At 48.3% G+C, this 24,218-nt stretch overlaps 1 protein-coding gene across 7 annotated transcripts in view; it reads right to left on the reverse strand.

Annotated features, from left to right (window-relative positions):
- Positions 1 to 2,723: 2,723 nt before the first annotated feature.
- Sobp (sine oculis binding protein homolog) overlaps positions 2,724 to 24,218 on the reverse strand; it is a 179,163-nt gene continuing 157,668 nt past the window's right edge. For 5 of the 7 annotated variants that reach the window (XM_063279176.1, XM_063279175.1, XM_063279178.1 and 2 more), the window contains one exon: positions 13,611 to 23,683. In XM_063279176.1, coding sequence (XP_063135246.1) covers positions 21,758 to 23,683 — 1,926 coding nt within the window. In that variant the 3' untranslated portion in view covers positions 13,611 to 21,757. Of the gene's footprint in view, positions 4,642 to 13,610; positions 23,684 to 24,218 lie in introns of those variants that run through there. The other 2 variants (NM_001104640.2, NM_001412110.1) reach the window with 1 other exon arrangement.

Below are 24,218 nucleotides of genomic sequence, written 5' to 3' on the forward strand. Positions count from 1 at the left end.
GCAACCATGCCCTTTTCTGCACTGGCACCAGAAGATGAAACTCACCAGTTCCTCAGTGCTCACTGCCATGTGTCTCTGCCTGCAGGGTCTACTGTTGCTCAGCCTCCACCAATAGGCTGGAGGATCAAAGCGCTTCAGTTCCAAGGGTGGGAAACAGAGTGAGGTGGGCCATAGAGCCTGCCTCTGAGGAGCTCAGCGGACATGGAAGACTGTTCAGTACAGGTCATCAGAACTGACTCTAGTCCATTTCAGTTGTGGGTGCAGGACCCTGGAGGAAAGCCACCTACTGTGCCCCAGGGAGTCAGGTTTGCCCTTGTGTGGGGATGTGGGGCTGGCACGGGAAGGGAGGCTTGAAAGCAGTGGATTGTAAGTGTTTATAAGAATCATGATTTCCTCTAGACTAGCAAACGAGGCCAGTAAGACATGACCCCCATTCTCAGAGAAAGGACACGGAGAGGTGTGTGGCTGACTAGGCAGTGTGCCTGCATGGGGATGACAATCATTGTGCTGGGAGGAAGAAAAGCTGCTCTGAGCCGAGACTGTGGGAGTTAGGAGAGCCACTGGGGACAGAGGCACAGGACTTGGGGAGAGAGCAGGGCTACCAAATCAGACACAGGCTGTGGGTAAGGCTGGCCATGGCGAGGGAGTCAGTAGGGCTGGGAGACCACCAAAGCTGGGTCCGTGGCTCTGGCATCTAGGCCTACTTGTAGTTCCTGGGCCTCTATAACCGTGAAGCACCTGTAAGGGAAGGTGGCTTTCAAATCTGTCACTCTAGCGCCCAGAAATCCAGTGATACAACTCTAGAAAACATCCAGGCAGAGTCTCGGTGAGACCAAGAAGTGGTCGGTCCTGTTCACAGCCCTGTCCTGTGAGGGGTGAGGAGCCTCAGGGACAGAGACTGCAAGCTTCATTTTTCTCTAGTCTACCCCGGGCAGCAGACAGGTGAGGGATTTGACAACTTGAAAATACGGCCTGGTGCACTTCTCAGAATAGAATGTCCCCAGTTCTGCCCCCACCCCAGGAAGAAGCCACAGACAATACCTTCCAACACTCACCCCATGGTCTGAGCTACAAGAGTGTCTCTCAACCTTCCTAATGCTGCAACCCTTTAATACAGTTCCTCATGTTATGGTGGCCCCGACCATAAAATTTATTTTCATTGCTGCTTCATAACTGTAACTTGCAACTGTTATGAACTGTAATGTGATGTCTGATATTTCCGATGGTCTTAGATGACCCCTGTAAAAGGGTGGTTCTGTCTGCAAAGGGGTCCTGACCCACAGGGTGAGAAACACCCATCTGAAACAAAGGCCATGTCCAGATGCTATCGCGTCACTGCTTCAGGTTTTGTTTTCTATGACAGTGCCTCTCTACACTGCCCTGACTGTCCTGGAACTCACAATGTGGACCAGGATGGCCTCTTGAATCCTCTGCTGGGATTAAAGTCATGTTCCACGACAGCTAGCTCACCATTGCCAATTTAAAGGGAATCAAAGTGACCCCTCTGAGGATGTCAGCCACTTCTCCCAGTCCAGACCCAGTCCAGACCCAGGTCTATCAAGCCTTACAATTTACCAGTTGTGTGACTGGGGTGGTAACCAAACCACTGAGCTTCTCCTCAGTGCTAACAGGGAAAGAGGCTTCTCCTCACCTGCTTGCTATGGAGAGGAAGAGAGGCCATTGTCTGTGTGTTTGATACGGGCTGGTTCTTGCTTCCACAACTGTTCTGTTTCTCTTTGTGTGTGGTTTTGACGGTTCAAGAGAAGGATACGTTCAGAGAACACCAGGATCAGGAGGGAGGGAGGAGAAAGAGACAGTGGCTGATGAGATGCCACAAACTCTTTCCCGGTGGGCACAAAGGTGTCTTTTGTTTCCAGCTGGGCCAAAATGTTTGCTCGACAATTTTGGGTAACAGACAAAAGCAACCCAGACAGCCACAGAAGGTGCCCCAGGTCTGACATGTCTATGTCCTCACTAGGTCTGCCACCAGGAACTTTACACGGAGTCACTGAAATCTTCACCTGGAAGCCTGCAAGAGTTCTCCATGCTCCAGAAGAGAAAGAAACCAGGCTTCTGGAGTCCACAAGCCGGCTGCTTAGAGCATGGGTTCACGGTGCCTAATGTTTTAATGAGCGAGCGTTTGTTTTTTGACAAGCTAAATCAGCTAGTTGTGGGATCGTGGACACCCCCATTTGCTTTGCTAAGTTTGAGGTTTGCTTTCTTTTCACACATAGAACCCGAGGATGGGACTTGATTTTCATTGGGTAAGAACCACAGTTGATGCACGTTTTACCTTAGGAATCTTCTGGTGTTTTCAGGTGACCCCACTCCATCAGAACAAAGCTGCAGCCAAAGCCGCAGTGGGCCCTGGAGCAAAAGGGGTGAGGTGGGGTCAAGTGTGAGGAGATGGTGGTGGAGTGGAACCCAAGGCAAGTGCTTACTTTTAGCTACTTGACTCTCAGACCCGAGATCTAAGGTCTCGGAGCTGACAAGGCCAGCAGAATTTGCAAGCCCCAGAGCCCGCTTGTGCACACTTGTCTCTGGTCAGAATTGGGGTAGCTGACCCGGAAATGGCAGTTTGGGCCGGGCGGCCCCGTACCTCATGACCTTTAAAAAGTGTCTCCAGGGACTGAGGAATAAGCACTTTCTACAACAAGGCAAATAACAACAATGATCTAAGAAAGAGAAAAGCCAAAGAAAAAAAGCACATGTAAGTGCGCTGCTAACGTTTCTTAGAGATTTATTTGTCTGATGATTCTGACACGGCAGGAAAAGGAGTGCCCAGAGGGGCGGCAACTTCCTGTAGGGGCGTGGCTTGGTGGTGGGCTGTAAGCTGGTTTAGTTTGTCGTTGGAAGTTTTTTTTTTTTTTTTCTTTTTTTCTTTTTCGTTCCCTTTTATAAATCTCTCCCTGGGCTTATGAGCAACCCCTCCCTCCCGCCTCCCTTCCCTTGCCCCCCATTTTATGTTTAAAAAGCGAGCTTGCTCGCCAGGTGTGTCCCCCCCACCCCCAAGCTCTCACGGCTCTAATAAATAAGGAGCGCCTGCAAAACAGTAGCTTGACTCGACTGTACAAAGGCGTATATAGAAATACAGTATGTACACGCATCCGCGGCCCCAGTGCAGCCGCGAAGCTGAGACGACACCAGCCCCTCCTGCCCTCCTGCCTTCTGTCACCCTCCTGCTGAGGCTCGGGGACCTGGAGGGGCGGGGCACCTGGACCCCTCCAGAGGGAACAATTGCTTTTATTTGAGTTAGTAAACAGATACACTGAATCACAAGGTGATTTGACTTGATTTTTTTTTTAAAGTTTTCTTCTCTTTTTTGGGGATTTTTTTTCTTTTCTTTTCTTTTCTTTTTTTTTTTTTCGTACTCATCAGACTGGGGCACTCCACGACAGTCTCTGCAACTCAGTGCCAGTACACATGTTCTAGAGGACTTCTGGACTCGCAGCTACAACTGTACAAGTGCACACAAGTAAATCTACCCTGTTATCCTCCACCCACTGATTGAGGATCGAATTGCACATTTCTCTTAACCATGACAGGAGAAAGCAAACAGTGAAACAGAATCCAGCGATCTTTCTCACTTTCTCTCTTGTTTGCATCGGTTCGTCCATACCATTCTAATTATCATGAAAGGACTCTGCGCAGAGAGAGATTGTCTCGCTGACTTCCTGGACCACGGAAAACCATCAGGGTTGAAATTTCATCCGAGTCTTTCCTGACGCCCAGCAAATATTCCCCCCTCAGATTATATTACACCTTGAGGGCATTTTGGTCTTCAGTTCAACACTCTTGCTCTGTTCCCAAATGGGGCGCTATTTAGGGGCATTTCAAGAGAAAGCTGAGAAGAATAAACATTTACCGAGTTCTCTTGGCATTCGGTCTCTGTTAAAACCACAGTATAAACTATCCATGCTGCTTCCTACATCTGGCAGATCGAAAATTAAAAGCCATAAAAGTGTAACACTGAAAATATGGCATCAAAAAGGATAAAGGTGGCCTTTGTAAAAAATAACATGAAAAGTAGAGTAGCCGATAAAATATTCTACCTCTTCATTTAAAAGTGCATCGTGGGCTGGGCAGAGATGAGTCTGAGGCATTGAGAACTCCAGCACCATCCCGTCTCCCCACCAAAAAACGTGAACAGTTCCGTTCCTAAACTGTAAAAGCAACTCACAATTCTTATCGTAGCAGCAAACCACAGCAGTTCTTAAAAAGATTTTTATAAAAGGTTCTTATTTTCCAGTCCCTGTCATCCTCCAGCCTCATCCGTAGAGCCTTGACGATGGGGGCAAGAATACCTACATTGGTCCTTGTGGCGGGTTGGTGTTTTGTTTTGCTTTTTGTTGTTGTTTTTAAACCAGCGATATCCCTAAGTTCTTCTGGGGAGAATTGAGATGAAGTAGGCAGGAATGCTGGGCCCAGGCTTGATGGGTCCAAGACCTGCTGGCTTCTCCGGCCTTGAGGCCACCAGGGAGGGCTGCTTCCTCCAAGATGTTTAATGACGGGAAGCTGTGTTATTTGCTTGAGTTTTAGCCAGAGCGAGGTGGTGAGCTGAGCAGCTGGTGTCATTGGATGGCATGACTTGGTTTGCTCCACGCCCTCTCTCCATGCAATGTACCCTGGGAGCGAGTGTTCCTGGGAAAAGATGAGAAGGAACCATGAGAACGCGCCGGACCAAGTCTCTCCCCGATCCGCCCACCTCCTCCCACCCCGTCTAGCTGCAGAGAACCAGTCAGAAGTGAGAGAGCTGCAGCTCTGGTGCCAGCTCGCTCTAAGATGAGTCCCAGTATGGGCTCCGCGGTGTGATTTCAGAGAGCTTCATTCAGTCTGCTCGGGATCAGCCCTGCCAGCTTTGTGCGAGGAACTGAAGCTCCAGCCCTCTCTGGAAAACCAGAATGGGCGCGATGGACCACGCCCTCCCCAAAGACCACAGTGCCCTTTGCAACCAGCAACACTCAGCCTCCACAGGACTACATGATTAACCAGGATGAGGTCTTTTGAGTCACCCAGGGTCACTCCGAAGCCATGCAAGGTCCTAGAGAGACCCAGGTCTCCAGACCCCATAGCTGCCCTTCGCATATGAACTCTGGAGTCTGAGGTCTCAGAGACTCACTATTATTACTTGTCAAAGGCAAGCCACGGACAGCTCTTCACATCCAAAGAACGCAAGAGCACAAGGTGGCCGGACAACAAACCACCCATGCGTGATGGACTTGGGCCGGGGGTTCAAACCGAACTTTCAAACTATTTCCTGGGGATGCTATCTCCACGTTCCCCACACACTTGAGGCTCCACCTTTATCCTTACGGGTGTCTGTTGTTTGTTACCAGGCCTCTTGAAGAGTCAAGCATTGCCGAGAAACAGCTAGTTAGAGGTCTCCTCTGCAAACGGTGACATCCCGGGGGCTCTGGCCTGGGTCATCTAACTCTCTTCTCTGCATTAGCTGATCTGCTGGTCATCAGTGTTCAACTCAATTTTGTGCAATGAACGAGTTAAGCAGCTGTCTTCCACTACGTCCCCAAGGAGTCCCTCCGCCAATAAATGTGGTTATGAGAAACAAGAAAGGGTGAAACTCGGCAAAGGAGAAATGGTAAAACACAAGACTCACAAACATCTTTACAACAACCCTTGAGATTATTCTTGGAATAAGGAGCAAATAATTTCCGAGAGATGATACAATTTAGCAGTCAAAGGGAACCCTAGAGATAAAATGTGGCAATTTCACTTTATAGGAGAACTGGGGGCCATGGAGCCCTGGTAACTGGCTCAGGGTTTTAGCCGAACAAGGAGGAGGTCAGCCACTTATCGGGAGGACTCCACCAAAGCTCATGCTGTCCAAACCCTGGTGCTAATGACAACGATAATAACAGCAGCCAAAACCAAGGTTTGAAATTCTCAGTGTGCATGGGAGGAAATGCCTGAGTTCCCCAAATCACATTAAATCGCCAGAGCCGTGTGCAGCTAATATGTATATTAAATAATCAAAGTGTAAATGCAAAAGACCGCAAATATGCAACGGGGCGGGGCTTACGACAGGGGCGGGGCTACGAGGGCAAGGAAATCTCTACATCTGGCACCCGCAAGTTTGAATATGCGGAGTTTGCATCGCCTAGCCCCCCTTTCTGTCTGGAGGATGAGACCCCAAACAAAATCATAAAGAAATGGAGGCACATTGGAGGCCTCAGGAAGTTGCGAAAGAGTTAGGCAATGAAAAGTGGGTTAGAAGACACTGGGTCACTTTTTCTGGGGACACTGCTGTGGAGGCGGGGAAATACCCCCAACTCTGGGCCTGGGACCAAGAGTGACCACATATTGGAATTAGGCGGCACGCACACGTGTCTCTGTGTGTGTGTGTGTGTGTGTACACGCGTGCGTGCGTGTGTGTACGTGTGCGCGCGTGTTTGTGCGTGCGTGCACATGAGTGTGTGTGTGTGAGTGTGTGTGTGTGTGTGTGCACGCACGCGAGCACAGGGGTTTTTAACATTTCCTTCCAGTAACCGGGAGGCATCAAGATTTTTGTTTCGGCTGTTTGTTCTATGATGCATATAGCATTTTCCTTTAATGCAATCACAACCCAGAAAGTAAAAGGAAAAAAAAAGAAAGAAAGAAAAGAAGGAATATCTCTCAAATAAGTGTCTTTGTATTCAAATCACCTTTGGACAAAGACCAAGTGTGCCCAGCCCCAGCCTATGGAGAGAAAATGTCTAGGCTTTCATAAGAGACTGGGAACTCGGGCTCATAATGAGAGCCATTCTGGAACCTTAAGTACAGCATTTGCCATCCCAAACACTATAATAATCATTATTATTCTCTGGTATCTATTATTGTCTGGTAAATAATATGTGTTTTCCCCCCAAGTTCCAAAGGGTGCAGCTGCATGGAGTTCTATTTTTTGCAGCCCAGGCCTGCTGCTCTGCTCACACGCCGCTTATTTTAAGAGCACGCAGAGGAGACTGTGCGTGTCCTTTCCTCTCCTCTCTTGGCACACTTGTGCACCTGGGACATCCCCAGAGGCCAGAGGGTGGCAGTCTCTTTCTGCTGGCAACTTTTGAAGTGGGGGTGGCATTGCTGGTTCAAGGCAGAGGCCCCTTGTTGGCAGCATGGGCTACAAGCCTGGTGTTATGACAAGAGGGCAAGCATGGGTTCCATTCTCCCAGTTTTCAATGGTAAGTAACATACAGAGGCCTCTAAAACAGGGGAGATGGAGTCTTGGGGATTCGGAAAGCGATCCTGTCAGAGGCTAAGGAGATTTGTGACACAGCAAATTCCTATGGGCAACCTGTCCCCGCTGTCTAAATGAATACACAATGACCAATTATGTACATAGAGGAGAAGCTACAGGAAACGGGAGAGTAGTCTGGTATGCCCACTCAAACTATCTCTGTGTTCTTGTACATGTTTCTCACTAGCCCTTGCCCAGGGCTTGATGAGGGAGCCTGGGTGTTGCTCTCTACTATCCTTAACTCCCTCAGGTTCATGGGGGACTGTTGACAAAGGTCAGTACCAAGCATGTAGTCTTGCAACTAGATGTTAATCTGTTGTCACTGCACAAGGAAGGTGCCCTTTCTGGATCATCAAGTCCAGAGCTTTAGGATCACTTTTGCTCTGGACATGGCTAGACACATACAGACATGTGCACTCGCACACCTGTGGCAGAGGTTTCTACAGTGCCTCTGAAAGCAAAGGATTCTGGGAAAGCGCTCATACTTGTACCTCAGACTTTAGGTTTTCTTTGAATGACGGGTTTGTCTGAAAGCAGGATAACTCATCCATGTTCCTCGTACTGTTTCCCATGTACAAAGCCTAGTGCCACCATGCATGGTCTCTACGACCAGCTGTCTTCAGATACCAGATAGGCCTTCCCTTCTAACCAGAAGAATGATACAGACTCTTATGGGATGACAATTGCACACTAAAAGGGCGGAGAGATCCTCTGTCTACCTGGCAAGTTCACAGAGGAAGCTTTTCTGAAAAAGTGATTTAATTGCCCATAAAACTTTCCAAAGGGTTAAGAGCAAAACAGAGCCGTGGCACTCTTTTTTTCTTTTTCTTTTTTTTTTTTTTTTTTTTTTTTTTTGAGCTGGGGACCGAACCCAGGGCTTTGCGCTTCCTAGGTAAGCGCTCTACCACTGAGCTAAATCCCCAGCCCGAGCCGTGGCACTCTTAAGTCCTTTGAATGCTAATGCCCCCCCCAACCATTGTCACATTTACCTCTCTGACTTAAAACCTAAGATGCATGTTGCTGCGTTTTAGAAAGTTCCCAGACAACCATTCCCAGAAGTGTGGACCCGGAAAAATAAAAGCTCTCATTTTAAACCCAACCGCGCCAAGCTAGCCTTTCTGCGATGTGAGACACATGCTTTGCCCAGAAGCATGTTAATTTAGTCTGTTATCCAAACTTTTTACTCTTATTAACTTTCTTAAATACCTCACAATTTGCATAATCAAAACCTAGGAGGCGTGCCCTACTCATTCATAAGGCAAGCCTCCTGTTGTCCGCCATATTTGTTCCCAGGTGTCTAAAACCCCACGACATGAACTGTGATAGGCAGGAAATGCCCACTGCCAAGGCACCTTGCCTTTGTCCAATTATTCTGGCCCTCTCTGAGATCCACTCGCTTGAACGCGGCTGCCCATCACTTATCAGAGTTAAATACAGCCATTACGTGCTGGCAGAGGCTTCGGTGTTTATCTGGGACAATAACGAGTCCCCGAGGACAGACCGCTCTCAGGTAGCAGTGGCTATTCTGGGACACTCGCAAGGGTAAAGCCCTGTGGTCAATGAACAGAGCAGCCTGCAGCAGCTGATAAACTCTGAGCTGGATGCCAGGTAGGGGTCCTTTACCTAGCTCATGCCAGGCAGGGCTACCCAGCCTGGGCGGATCACCTCCCATGTCAGCCGTTGCTGTGTGAAGATTTTTAAAATGGCTTTTTTCCAGGATGAACATTTTTAACCTTTGAAATGGATCCCATCTCTCTTCTTATATCTCACCGAGTGGGGATAACTGAAGAACAGCCCTTCTCCTAGAGGACTGGAATTGGAGAGGAGGCTGTGTAGGGAATACAAGGGTATACAGCGCTTCTGTATTACAACCCCACCACTCACGCTGGGCTTTGGATAAGCCCATGTATATTTACCTACCTATCTATCTACCTATCCATTTATTCATCCATCTTTCTATCTATCCATCCATCCATTCATCCATCCATCTACCCACCCGTCCATCTGTCTGTTCATCCGTCTGTCCATCCATCCATCCACCCATTTACCCACCCGTCCATCTGTCTGTCTGTCCGTCTGTCCATCCATTCATCCATCCACCCACCCACCCACCCATCCATGCATTCATCCATCCATCCACCCACCCACCTGTCTGTCTGTCTGTCCATCCATTCATCCATCCACCCACCCACCCACCCATCCATGCATTCATCCATCCATCCACCCACCCACCTGTCTGTCCGTAGTCTGTCCATCCGTCCATCCACCCACCCACCCACCCATCTATCCATCCATCCATCGATCCACCCATCCATCCATCCATCTGTCCATCCATCCATCCATCCATCTAAGTTGGTTTACTCAGAAAGTCTCACATAGCCCAGGCTGGCCTCAGACTTGCTTCGTAGTTTCTTGCCTCCACCTCCTAGATTACAGGCGTTAACACCACACCAAGTTGAAAACAATTGTATTTTGGGCTCATTTCATTTAGGCACCCATTTCAATCAGAAACAAAGCTAACAACACATCCTGTATTAGACAATGCCACAGACAAAACAATTTGCTTGAGGTTACCACCTTCCAGAACCCTACAGTCCACAAGCCACACCCGCACGCAGGGAGAGCTGCCTTCCATTCCTGTTCATTTCCTTGCTTCCTCACCTTGACCAATGAGCAGGTGCATTATAGCATCTGTGCCCTTAGGAGTCCTAGAGATGGGCACCATTTAACTCCTTTGATTTAGCCAAGAAATGTTCTCTGATAAGAAAAAAAAAGCATGTCTTCGGGACTAGAGAAATGGCTCAGTGGTTAAGAGCACTGGCTGCTCTTCCAGAGGACCCAGGTTCAACTCCCAACACCTATACGGCAGCTCACAACTATTTGTGACTCCAGTTTTAGGGAGTTGTATGCCCTATGCACATGAATTTAAATATTTTTTTTTGTTTTTTTTTTAAAGATTTATTTATTTATTATATATAAGTACACTGTAGCTGTCTTCAGATACACCAGAAGAGGGCATCAGATCTCTTTACAGATGGTTGTGAGCCACCATGTGGTTGCTGGGAATTGAACTCATGACCTCTGGAAGAGCAGTCGGGTGCTCTTAACCACTGAGCCATCTCTCCAGCCCTAAATATTTTTTAAAGGCTGGAGAGATGGTTCAGTGGTTAAGAGCACTGACTGTTCTTCCAGAGGTCCTGAGTTCAATTCCCGGCAAACACACGGTGGCTCACAACCATCTGTAATGAGATGTGGTGCCCTCTTCTGTGTCTGAAGACAGCGACAGTGTACTCACATATATAAAATAAATACATCTAAAATAACTTTTAGGTGTGTTTTTATTCAAATCCTGGCCAATGCCCACACCTCGCTGATAAACCTTTCTACAGCTCTGGTCCCCACCCCCTCTGTGACAATCGGAGCAGGTGTCCCTGTGTCCCTGCCACAGGTGCTAAATCCAAATGGGCCGAGTGACGACTCTGATCTCTACCTCAGGATCTTGGAAAACCATTGCCAAAAGTGTGCCGGGGATGAAAAAAAATCCAGATGTCACTGTGTAAAAATTGAGTTTGCTATCTCTTTCTTTTCTGAACATAGGCATTCTAGGTGACAAAGAAGGAGCCCCAAAGGGAAAAAGGTGCCATGTATGACCTGAGGACTCCTGGTAGATTTTAAGACATAAGGAAAGAGCAACTTTTCTCACACATTATGTATTGTTTACGAACAGTAGCAGAGAGAGAGAGAGAGAGAGAGAGAGAGAGAGACAGAGACAGAGACAGAGAGAGACAGACACACACACATGAGAGAGAGAGAGAGGGGGGAGAGAGAGACAGACAGACAGACAGACAGAGAGACAGACAGACAGACAGACAGACAGAGAGACAGAGAGACAGACAGACACACAGAGAGAGACAGAGAGAGAGACAGAGAGACAGAGAAACAGAGACACACACACACATGAGAGAGAGAGAGAGACAGAGAGACAGAGAGAGACAGAGAGAGAGAGAGACAAAGAGAAACAGACACACACACACATGAGAGAGGGGGGAAGAGAGAGAGAGAGAGAGAGAGAGAGAGAGAGAGAGAGAGAGAGAGAGAGAGACCCATTAGTGAGGACAGCACTATGTAAATGTAAATGTGAAAACAGGAAACTGGATTCCCCTCAAATCAGCGAGGCGGGGGCCTGTGGTCAATGGCTGCTTCTTGGCAGCCTTGAGACCCTTGAGTCCAGATGTGTATTTGTGCCTAATTCCTCTCTGAAATAAGCTGTTGGGAGAGAGACTGCTGCTCAGGGGGTGGCAGAATGTGACCCTGGTCCTTGGCGCAGGGTTTGTAACTTAAGCAGCCTTGATCAGATCCAGTGTCCTGGACAGAAAGAGATGAGGACTTAGGTTCTTAAGTGACCTTCAATAGCTACTTCCTGTCTCAGCCTGTACTCCAGGTGGTTGGAGAAATCGGATGGGACTTTTGCCGTGGCCTCTCTAACCTCTGAGCAGAACAACGTGGTACTGTTCTCCAGAGCACACGCAGAGGTAGAAGTTCTGGGCTACAGAGCCACGGGGGCAGTCTTTATAATAAACACGTGCCTGGTGCCAGGAAGCTCACTGGCACTGACAGCTCTATGGATTGGGGTCACTGTTTCCCTTAAATGCATGTCAAGGAAGACAACCTCAGGTACTGTTTACTGTTTACAAGCCTCTGTTTACCGCAAACGTGTCCAGTCTCTTTACCTAGCTAACGGGCTTTAAAAGGGCACACATACAATATTGTTGCCAGTATGAAACATGCAAAACATTGTTACAGAAACTACTTGATGGGTATATGGTTATTAATTGTTACATTTATTTAAGGACAAAAATGCCAGCTGAGAGACGCTGTAAAACTTGCCCAAATCATAACTAAAAAGTTGGAGAGTTGGTTTTCAAATCCAGGCAGGTCTTACTCTAGGCTTGGGATGATGACTGGGCAATTGGCACCTACACTCTACATGTCCCTTTACATGCTCCCTCTCACTGAAATCTCGTCATGTAGCTGACATCACTTCTTCCTTCTCACAAAAAGACCCACTGAGGCTCGAACCAGAAATTTTTTTTCCTCCATAAAACCATGCTATTGGCTTCCGTCACTATCAGGAGTCTCCTTTTGACCACATGTGGAGAGACTACAGGTCTAGAGCTACGGAGGGGGAAATGGATCTAAGAGAATCTCCTGAGCCGCATGACCTGGGAGGATTTGATTGCATTTCTGAGAAAATGTCTGCAGGTGTCTGAGAGCTAACATCCCCATATGCCCTGTTCCAGTAGCCTTTCTTCTGCTCTTCAGACCAAGAATGGAAGTCTAGCATCACTGGGTGTCTGTCCCTGAAGGCTTCCTGGCCTTCATGAGGGAAGTCTTTGTCTAGAATAGACCCGACTTCTGCACAGCCCCCTAGTACTCTTAACTCCCTCACACAAGTGAAGACTGTCAGACAATATCTCACATCACGCCTTACCCAGCTGGCCTCAGGTCATTGCCGCTAGCTGGGGTGGGGTGGGAAGTAGAACTTCTGTTTCCATGGCAACCTAGGGCCCATCATCATGCCCTTCTTGACCAAGGAATGCTGTTGGCTATGAGATTACCTTCTACCCTAAGCCAGGAGGTCACCTTAGGTCTACCTGGGACAGAGAAGGTTCTCCACTGCCCTGCTATGATGTCTTCACTGAAGGCACAGATACGGCAGTCAACGCCTCACACCCACTGCTGGTAATTAGCCTGTCATTGCAAAATCCAAACCAGTCTTCTCTCACTTCTTTCAGTCTATGAACAGTCCCTGAAATAATTTTCCTCAAAGGCAAATCTCATTGTTACTCCTCTGCCCCAGGACATTACCACGTACAGAACCAATCCCTCTACCTCCTGTCCTCCATCTCCGGCTCCTCCTCACTCTCCCAAGCCCTCTGTGGCCCAGTCCTTTGGTCCAAAGGCAACACAGCTTGCTCTGAGATGCACCTGTGCCTTGATATCTGGCTGTCCCCTTAAGGCCTCTGACCCTGCCCAATAGCCCCCATTCCTTCTTGGGCTGAGAAGCTAACTGAACCATATGCTTTAGACAACGCCATTGAGAGCCCCTTCTCATTGAGCTGTTCAATAAGACCTACTCTGTCTATCCCCAGCCAAGCAGTACAATGGTAGGATGTTGGCTCCAGCCTATTCTTCCTGGGATCCCACGTTTCTGTAACATAGTAACTCGCACGTTCAGATGGCACTTCTAATAAAAGGAGCTTTGGCTATTTCTTGCCTCTTAACTCTCCCAAAATAAAGACCCTAACCCAAAAATCTCCAACCCCCCCGTTTTCTTTATTTCTCTATCTATAAATAGAATAACCACAATAAAAACTAGATATTACCAGTGGCAAATGGTTGTTTTATTCTGTGGAGAAATGAAGATTATCTATGAACAATCAATTAACAAAAAGAACTGTCTCCATCCCTCTGTTTTTGGACATAACTAAGGGTTTATTAGGCTTTATGGATTGTAGAATATAAGTTAAGTACAAATTAAGGATTTATAAGTACCAAATAAAGGATTTTAAAATGTCTTAACTCCTGGGGGCTGGAGATGTTGTTCCACTGGTAAATGCTTGCCTAGCATGCGAGAAGGCCTAAGTTTGATCCTTAACACCATATAATCTAGACATGATGTTACAGTTACCTAATCCCAGAACTTGAGGGCAGGTAAGCAGGAGGATGACAAGTTTAAAGTCACCCTCAGCTACAAAGAAAGTTTGAGGCCATCCTGGAATCCATAAGATTCTGTCTCGGAAAAAAGTTATTTCTGTACAGAAGAGAACACACACATGTACACAAATGTACCCAGCCGAGACCAACAGCAGTGTGTGTGCTCACGGGGAAGGAACACTCAAAACCAGGACAAGACCATGAACCGGTAGCCCTGGTCTTCATGTACAGGGCCATACGGTTTTTCTACTCAAAATTTTCATAGTTTTTCAATCATCTTCTGACAACCACATTGCTCGAACCTTGGAGGATGTGAAAATAGCCATTAAGTCCCACGTTTATGATGTCATCATATCAAATGGGAGAAATGGAGGGACCTGGGTATATTTTTGGTTTGGCAATCTCTAGAACAATTTTTTCTCTCTCGAACATTTGGGGTTTGGCTAAAACCAAACCTTATTTTGCCAAGCACTTTGGCTTTAATTTTTAAACCCATGTGTACTTTAAAAGAAATTCTATCTATATGTTTCTGACTCATTTACACTTAGCTCATGAAAACCCTATTTGGTACGCGCTAATAGATGTCCGGGCAGGTTTATGAGCCTTCTTAAGCCTTCTTTTCCCTCCATCCTTACCAGAAGGTTGTATTTTGCTGGCCATAAAAGAGTGTAAGCCCCAGAGGCATGTGAGCAGTCTATGATTTATGACCTCTGAAGCTTAAGTGGATTGTGAGTTTGGAAGGTACTCTCCCCTTGTCTTTTTCGAAAGTGCCCAAACAGGCTCCTGCTGACAGAGACCACTAAGTTTCACCTTCCAACTTGACTGTGACTGGAGGCAAAGTAACAAATCCATTCTATCCACCAACGAGTTGCCCCTGAGACATTTTGGAGAAAGATTCTGATGCTTCCGGCTCAGACGCACACAGATTGAGATCTGACCTTATAATGGGAACCTCACAACCACTTTCAGGAGAAGAAGCGACCTCAACCTGGTTCAAGCGAGAACATTTTACCTTTTGAGGACTGGGAGATTAAATAGCAGACAACCAATCATGTTTAGGAATTTTGACACATTAAAAAAAAAAAGCCGAATCCACTAAAAATGGCATTTGAATTAAAACCAGAAAAGCAGGAAAAATGTGCCTGCGTGCTATGACTTTCCCCAAATCTTCCATAATAGTGCTTGGATAGCATGCAATTACAGTATTCTATGGGAGATGGCTTTTGGATCAAGTACTTAAAAATGGCTTATAAATATTTAAAGTATAAGCAGCTAACAGATCATAATGACGAAGTTTTTTACATTTAACCACACGTACTCCAAATATCTTGAAATTACTCTAAATATGGGTTTAAAATATCAAAAGAGCTTGTTGACGGCATGCAGAACTTTGTAGGGAAACCTAAACCTGATCGTTCCTCCTCACGCAACACCCAGTCTGCACAAGTTTTAAAGCACGGACGTACAGATTCCTTTAGAAAACAATCCTGTTGCAGTCTGGATTTTAAAGCAGGAAAGGAAGGATAAAAGACAGGTTGCTCTTCTCTCCCGAAAGCAGCTCAGCCAGGGCGCTTCTAGATACTCTTGTTATTGTGGGTTACCTCAAGCCGAAGATGGCAACATTTTAGAAACACTGGAGTGCAAGGCAGCTGGGGGGAGGCTATCGTTACAAATTGACACACATGCTACATGGGACTGCCACTCATTTTCAAGAGAAAACCTTTGGCTGGGGAAGGGAGCTTTGCAAAGGAGAGAAGGACAGACATTTTAAGTGTGTCTTTTGCACGTTAGACCCGACTCTTACCAAATGAGTTCCTGAGCACGCCCTCACCTGTGATGCTTTAAACACCAGCATCCAGCTCTCTGCTTTGTGCTTTACTCAAAGCAAAACAGCTTGTCACTGGAGGTTTGAAGAAACATTGATGAGACAACAGTGGGCACAGCCAGGTTTGGCCAGAGCCCTGACCATTTTGGTCAGCTCGCACGCTCCTCTCAAGAAGGACGTGCACTTAGGAACTATTTGAAAGCACTGGCTATTAACCCCAAGGTTTGTTTTGTGGTCTATTTTTGCCCCAATCATTTTAAGTGTAGCATTTTCAAGACGAACCTTAAAATAATCTGTACTGGGGCTGGAGCGATGACTCCAAGGTTCAGAGCACTGGCTGCTCTTCCAGAGGTCTAGGACTCAATTCCCAGCACCCACACGACCGTCTGTAACTCCAGTCCCCAGGGCTCCAATGCTTTCTGGCTTCCATGAGCACTAGCGCACATATGGTGCACAGTCATACATGCAGGGAAAGCCTCTTTAAACATAAAAAGCAATTTAAAAAAATTAAAACATATTGTTCCCACTCTGTTGTTGGCCATACAATTAATTGCCATTCTGGGTCCACACCTCTTCTCCCCCATCCCCCGACCATTAGTGCTCTGGAGAACCAGAAATCTGAAAAAGAACATCATTTGCTTGGTATTTAGAGCTGCCCGCCTGACTGGCCTATCAAACACAGGCCATACCCAACTATATGGTCTCTTAAAGCTGGTTTATCTCTTTGTCTAAATGAATTGCCTTTATGCCTTTTGAAGCTCTTAAAATAATTTACTCACACATAAATGTATCCATCCACATAGACGCACACTAACATGGCATCCGGAGGAGGCAAACCTCTGTACAGGACATGGGGAAGGAGAATAGAATAGCCTTCCCACCCCTTTGGCGGGATCTCTTTGAACAGGGGAGTCTGGGAAGGGGAGAGTGAGTGTTCCACACTGTATGTGTATGTGGGTCCCTTAGACACCTCTGCCTCTTCACAAGGCTTATCTGCACGGAAGTGGGTCAGAGTGACTGAGTCATGATGATGCAGGCAACACTTTCAGTGTGACAAGGGACAATAGCACCTGGTCATTCACCTATTTCCAGGGCCTTCTGGGTAATGGCTTGCTTGTTAATAGTGGGTCAAATGCTTCCTGTTTTGCATTTGTTAGCCCCCCTCTTTCTCTTCATGCTGGGGTACTGGGATGCTCTCCCCAGATCTTCTAGCCTGCCTCCCACCCGCACCGGTTCCACTCACCTGTCCACTTCTGTGACTCCAGTCAGTCTCTTCCCTTTGTCTCAGCGACATTTTCCCATAAGACGGTGTCTCCCATAATGTATAAACTTTGGGAGTTCAGGTGCCTGGGTAGTATCTAGCCTGAATCTTATCTTGTTTTACGTTCTTTCTGTCACCACAGGCCCTCACTGGGTACGGCAGCTTTAACTTTTTGTACCGTCACTAAAGTAAACATTTAAAGGTCTTCAGTAACTGTGGCTTTGTGACATTAGGCAGAAACTGCCAAAAAACCACATTCTCATTTTTAACTGGTAATTAACTCAGCCCCCTTGGAGCAACAAGAAAAGAAATCCGGTTCCAATATTGCTTTCTAACTATGCAAGGTAGTCCTTCAGAGGTAGATGGACTCCAAATCTATGGACTTTACCATCCCTAAACAACGAGTGTGCACATAAAACTTTCCATTTACTCGCACGGGGAAGTTCTGAAGGTCACCTACAGACCAGATCCAGGGAAAGGAGACCAACTTTGGAGTGGGGTTAGAAGATCTGGGGAGCACCACCACACTTACAGGGTGGAGTGGGTCCTCCTTGCAAGGCTGTGCACCAAATGTTTCTCTTGTCTCAATTCAGTTCTGGTACTTCTCCAATGACAAGGTTATGGCTTTGTCCCGAAGTACTAACCACCTGGTCACACCTTATTCCACTTTCTATCTGAACCTCACTCACATAATATGGAAAAGTCGCATATTAAGTTTCTTCCCTCTACAAACCCCTGGTACTAAGGATACAGGCGGGAGGGGGTCCTTTGGATAAACATCTCTGTGCTTCGTCTCCCCACTGTTCTTTCAGAAAGCTGGTGATCACAACAGCTCCCTCCTAAATGTACTCACCTGTTCCAGGTGTAGACAAACCAGCCTGGTGCCTTTAGTGGCTCTTTGTAGCCCTTCTACCCAGAACTATGCCAAGTGCAAATGGAGGACAGAATAACCTTTAATTCAGGTACTGTCACCCAGTGGCTATTTCTAATCATTAAATACTTCAGCATAAACAGCGCAGGTCTAGCCTAGGTGGGGAATTCCCACTTGTACCAATTTCTCCCCTCCACTCTGTTATAGTTTTTCTTTTCTTTAAAAGTGGGAACCCACGGTGATATTCCGATTTTCCCACGCCCTCCATGACAGCCTGCTGTCTCGAATTTTTCAGTGTGAGAAATGAACTCAGCAATGAGTACCTTATCGCCTCTTATTTGGCCTCGAGTGAGGCAAACCCTGTACGTTGAAACGCTGGTTTGGGGCTCGTGGCTCTATGACGAGACTAAGCTCCAAGAAGCCCAAATTATGTGAACCTCCTCCAGCTTTCTTCAAACGCAGAGTTTGAGGAGCCGGGAGGAACACTGTGGAATTTGGGCCAGGAGTCACGCATTCTCTCTACCCATTTCCACAGTTCTGGAAGCATGTAAGAGATTGGAGACCCAGAGAGCAGAGGGAACTGTGTGGCTCTACTGCTCAAGGACAGCATAAAGAATGGGGTAAAAGGGTTATGGCTGGTTTTCATTTTTTCCACTGATTATTGTGTTTAAAAAATATGTTATTTCCCCGGATAACCAAGGAATGAGGATATTTTCTTTGAATATCTTCAAAAATTTACACATGGTTACTCTGAACTCCCCGACGTACCATAAATAAATGTAAACTGTAAGGATTCTAGTACAAACATTCCTCTGAGTTCAGACAGCTACCCAGCAAGCTTCCAGGCATCAGCAAAGCGGAGACCATCCCATTTGCCAATGGAATTCTGTGTGGGGAGAATGGTTTAGGCAGTGTTCATACATTGTTTTCATTATTATTTGTGGGGATGTTTTTTTCTAGCTACTGAGGCAGCAGGGTTGGTATTCCTAGTTTTAAACATTGGCGATTAAAGAGAGTTTACGACCTTCTAAAAATCTTCAACTAAACCTAATCAGGTCTGCATATGGGAGAAACATCTGCCCGTTGGAATCATTTGTAGCCATACAAACAAACAGGAACGAATAAAGTGAGGGAAGCGGGGACAGAATAATTTCAAAATGGAAGAGGAAGTCTGTGGTTTGCAGAAATCTCACCAATGTGTCCAGTTCTTTGAAGGCAAATCTAGTGGCTTGCAGATTTCGAAATGTATTCTTCAAAATTATGGTATGGCATGATAAAGAGGAGACAACTGATTTAGGCATATGGGTGTACAGCAAGACCTCCACAAGGATCCTGTCTTTGACTTACAGTACCGGGGTCTACAGGTTCTCACCATGACATGTCACTTTTTACACGGGACTGGGGCTCCTTGTGCTTATGTGACAAGTGCTTTGCCCACCGAGGCATCCATCTCCCAGCCCTGGCTTTCATTTATTTTTTTATTCTTTTAATGCTTTCATTTTGACTTTAACTTGTTGCCAAGGAGTGTTCACTATTGGGGCACAATGGGTACTCAGTCCTTAGTTCAGAGATGCAGTTCTAACTTCCCCAACTGTGTAAGTTCCTGTGGGGTAGAGTGGAAACAGCACCTTCTGTGCAGAAAATCAGAAGGGTCAGAGGAGGGTGGATTACAGCAGGAGGAGGCTGTGTCCTGGGTTGACATGGGACCAGTGGTCTACTTGGGTACACTGTTGACTTACTGTCCCCCCCTTCCCCTTAAATCTCTTGCCTTGCCTCCTCTTGGCAGCTCAAAACCCATGCCTGACGTTAAAAAAGAACTGTAATTTCTTGGGAGGCCCACAGTAAGGACTCTCCCATCACAAGTGTTAAGAGACAATTCGGTCACAGCATCTTCTAGACTTGGTTATTGGCAAGCTTACACTTTTAGTAGTGATGCTGATCCCTGAAAATACCCTTGCCCGATGGCTGCTTCAGAAACATAGCTCACCCAGACAGCCATTCCTACGACTTAACGCTTTTAATGACCTTCGGTCTTTGGATACTTATTGGGTGTGTGGTTGTTTCTGTCCTGATCTCTCGGCACAGTAATGGCAATGAGATTTTTCAACACTCCCATTCTTCCTTGTGTGTGTGTGTGTGTGTGTGTGTGTGTGTGTGTGTCCATTTCCAGTCATTTCTGAAGGTGCTCACCTTTTCAGGGGAGGGGTCACAGTCAATCCTTCACTCAAAGCATTGTCAAGTAGGTTAGGTTATCTGGGGCGTTTTCAGTTGTCATACCATCAAGAAGGCCAAGGCCACCTGCCTTCAGACTGAAGAAATCATAGGCTAATGGGAAGGAATGGTGACCTCATTTCCTGTGTTCTGCTCCCCCTGGTAAAGCCACCAGTCTCCTTTCCAACCATGGCGGCCAAGAAAAGATTCTCGCACTAACCAATACGCCTTGTGCTCTGGCTATAAAGAGCCCATGTTCCCACTATGAAAGCAACAGGTTGGTGGTCTGGGGTCATGTTTGTGGCTGGAAAAACAAGGATGTTATTAAAAAAAATACTGGGCAAGTTGGTAAGTGGAAGCTTGTTGCTGTGTTTAATGAACTTTCCCTCAAGGCCCTAAGAGAATTTTGGCAAACGCGGTGACTGAGGGACTTGTTAGCCTATTCTCCTACAGAGCTTGAAAGGGAATTTAGCTTTGGACTTCACAACTTGGATTTGAATGGCAGCTCTGCTCACAGGTGAGATAACCTTGGACAAGGTCCTCAATCCTATTTCTCCACCAAGAGAATCTAACTCCAAGGGAAAACACTCAGAAGAGCCTGCACACCGTATGAAGAATGCTCTTCCTGGTTCCCCTCACCCAGGCCTCCTTCCTGCCTGGACTCACATCCTCCACCATAGGATGTAGTGGACCTACTTTGTACATTCTCCTGTGTGTCCCCGGCCCAGGGAAGGAGCAGTGTCTAGGTTAAATGCTTGAGGAATAGCCATCTCTCTTTTCCTTTCTATAATCGGTTAATAAACAACCTAGGTTTTGGCTTGTCGCACACTTGGGTAGATGGGAGAGCTCACGCTCTGAGATTGGCTGGATAGGCCTGAAGTCAGCACTGGGTCCTCCACCCACAAGCTCTGGCTGAGCAAATATCTCTCAGCCGCAGCTTCCTTCCTGGTAATATGCTACCGATGCCCACTCTACTCGGATTGGCAAGACACTACAGTGGCTCACGTGTGGTCCCTGTCATCTCAAAGAACTGTTGGCTCGCTGGGTTGTAAGTTGGGTACAGAAGTCATAGGGTACAGAGATGTGTCTCCTGCTTCACCAAGGTCTACATGTAGAAGTGAGACTCATCAGTTCAGCCACTGAGTCCCGGATAAGGGAGAGTGCTAGGTTAGCCTGGAGGCTAGTTTCTCATTTTAGCCCACAGATATGGTCATCTTGAGAAGCTAGAGTAAGAGTCTGCCAAAGGAACTACCAGCTCTAGACGTTTGCCCAGCTGATGGGTTACCCAGACATTTCTGTACATTAAGATTCCTCAAGTAATTCACCCTCCCAAGCCCCCCTTTTCCAGTTGGGTAAATTAGGTATGAACTCGAAAAGAAGAAAATAGCGTGTAACAAGAGAGTTGCTTTCAACTCAGATTCAAGGGCTTGAGTGATCTTGGCTCTCAACTGTCTGTTGGGTGTAACCTGGTAATGGTGGTAATGGTAACTAAACAATACTGTCTTAGGTGTTGGACCAAACCGTCGAAGGTACCTGTAAGGGACAGTATGGTGATGTCTGCATCTCACCTCTGCCTTAAGAAGCAAGGCGAAGGGTACTGTCTCTTGGAGGAGCGCCCAGGTGGACATACAAACCTTTTTTTTTTTACTTATTCTGGTTTCTAATTCGGAGGCACCTCCTTTTGAGCGGCGGCTCCAGGTCCTCGGGGCCAGCGCTGAGCATGGGCGAGGAGATGACGCACGGCGTCATGGCAGCCTTCTCTGCGGGTTTTGGCACAGGCTGGATCACGCAGCCGGTCTTGGGCAGCATCCGCAGAGCATAGGCGTGGTCCTCGTCCGCGGGGTTATTAAGGTTCGGGTCTGACTTGTCGCCCCCCGCCAAGGCTTCCTCCCCCATCAGTTTTTTGGTGACTTCCCCGTCCAGGTGGCAGTTGGAAGCGCAGTTGTTCTCCTTGACCGACTCCAGCTCATTCACCGCGGGCTCCTCGGGCGACAGCAGCTTTTTGGGAGGGGCAGGGGGCGGCGGCTGCTCGGGCGGGGGCTCCGCGCCCTTGGCCTCCGCGGGAGCGCTGCGGGTGCCGTTCACGATGACGTTGCAGGCGGCGGCGGCCTCCGGACCCGCGGGGGCGCCCGGGCCGGGGTCGCCGGCGGCGGGCGGGCTGCAGTGGCCGTCCCTGCAGCCGCCGCAGGTCCTGCGCTCCGCGGCTCCCGGCTCGCGCTCCGCCTTGACGTGAGCGTGCAGCGCGCGGTGGATCACGTTGTGCAGCCGGGCTCGGTGGCCCACGGTCAGGTCGATGACGCCGTCCTGCGGGCCGTGCAGCACGCCCGCGAAGCCCGGCTGGCCTCCCGCGCCCGCGGGGCTGGCCGCGCGCCGGGTCAGGTCCACCACCTCCCCGCGACCGCGCTCCGAGGGCGCCAGGCTCAGAGCCTGGCCGGAGCTTCCGGGCGGCGAGTCGGCTGACTTGGAAGAGCCCTGCTTGGAGTCCCGCGGGGACAAGGAGCGTCCACCAGCCTTGCCTCCCGCCGCCGAGGAGTCGCCCGGGGCGCTCGGAACGAAGCTCTCCCCGTTGCTGGAAAATCCGTTGGGGGGCTTGGAATCGTTCACGTGGGGGATAGGGATAGGGATAGGGATGGGCACCGGCAGGGGCACGATAACTGGGTACGGCACGAGCAGCGTTGGGGGCGGCACCAGCGGGGCCAGCGATGGCAGCCCGAAGTTCATCATCTGGGGAACCGGCATCGGGCCGTTTGGCATCATGCTTACCGGAGGGAAGGGAAGGCTGGGCAAGGGCGCGCCCGGGGGCGGCGGGGGCAGCAGCCCTGGGGGGTTCCCAGGCATGGTAGGGGTACTTGGGGGGTGGATGTGGGGCGAGAGCATGGGCCTGTGCATGGGACTGGAAGTGGGGCCTAGGTTCCTGGGGCCACCGGGCGGGGGCCCAATGCCCGGGAGCATGGGGTTGGACAAGGGGCTATTGGGGTTGGAGGCGTGGTGCGGTGGGCCACGGATGAAGGGCGGGCGGATCTGCTGGATGATCTGCTGCTCCATGAAGATGGGCAGAGGCACTGGGCCGCGGTTGGTCATCACCATGGGAGGACTGCGAGGCGGGACACCCAGTGGAGGTCCGATGCTAGCAGGTGGCTGGACTGAGACGGGAGGGATGCTTGGAGTCTCGCTGATGGGGAGGGACTTGGGCACTGGCGTGGGGATTTTAGTGACAGAGCAGTTGGCAGTGTCAGATGGAGAAACGGTGGTGGACGAGGAGGGGCCAGGGCCCTGGCTTTGGCCAGCTGCAGCCACGGGGGAGGGGGCTTTCCTCCGAGCATCTGTTAGCGGGATATTCCAAGAGTCTGGAGTGAGCAGCTGCACCCCGGTGCCTTCTGCTTTGCTCTCCATGTGAGGGTGTAACGTGCCGCACAGCCCAGCTGGAAGGTTGGCCTGTGTCTCTTTGTAGAAAATGTCCATTTTGTATTGATTGAGACATTTTGCACTGCAGAACTGAAGCCTTCTCTCCCCGTCCCCAAAATCCAGGTATTCTTTTGTATGCCTTATGTGTTTACACCAGTCACACACCTACAACACAGTAACAGAAACCACAACACGTAAGATAAACAGCTTTCGCGGGCACATGGTGTTTCATGCTTCACATAAAGGCTCTGCTAAACTTTACCATCATTTCCCGGTAAAGGCTCTGCTAAACTTTACCATCATTTCCCGGATAAGTTGAAGGGAACCCTTTATAGGGTACATTTCTGAAATGTTCGTGAAATGAAGAATTCGCTTAATAAATAGGATCCTCAAAATTAGCAACAACCACATTTTCACTCTTTTTCCCCCCCTTTTCGAAAACCTGTATTAACAGTTTAGAAACGACTTGAAAGATGACCCTGACGAAATGGAGTATTCCTGTCCAGGACACCTACCCAGTACACCTGCCCCGTACACCTGCCCTGTACACCTGCCCTGTACACCTGCCCCATACACCTGCCCCCTACACCTGCCCTGTACACCTGCCCCGTCCATTTTCCTAGCACACCTACTCAGTGCAATTGCCTTCATATTTTCAGTTGCCTAACAGGCTCGTGGAAATACATATCTACATAATGTT

Source organism: Rattus norvegicus, chromosome 20, assembly GCF_036323735.1.
Source record: "Rattus norvegicus strain BN/NHsdMcwi chromosome 20, GRCr8, whole genome shotgun sequence".
Classification (NCBI taxonomy): domain Eukaryota; kingdom Metazoa; phylum Chordata; class Mammalia; order Rodentia; family Muridae; genus Rattus; species Rattus norvegicus.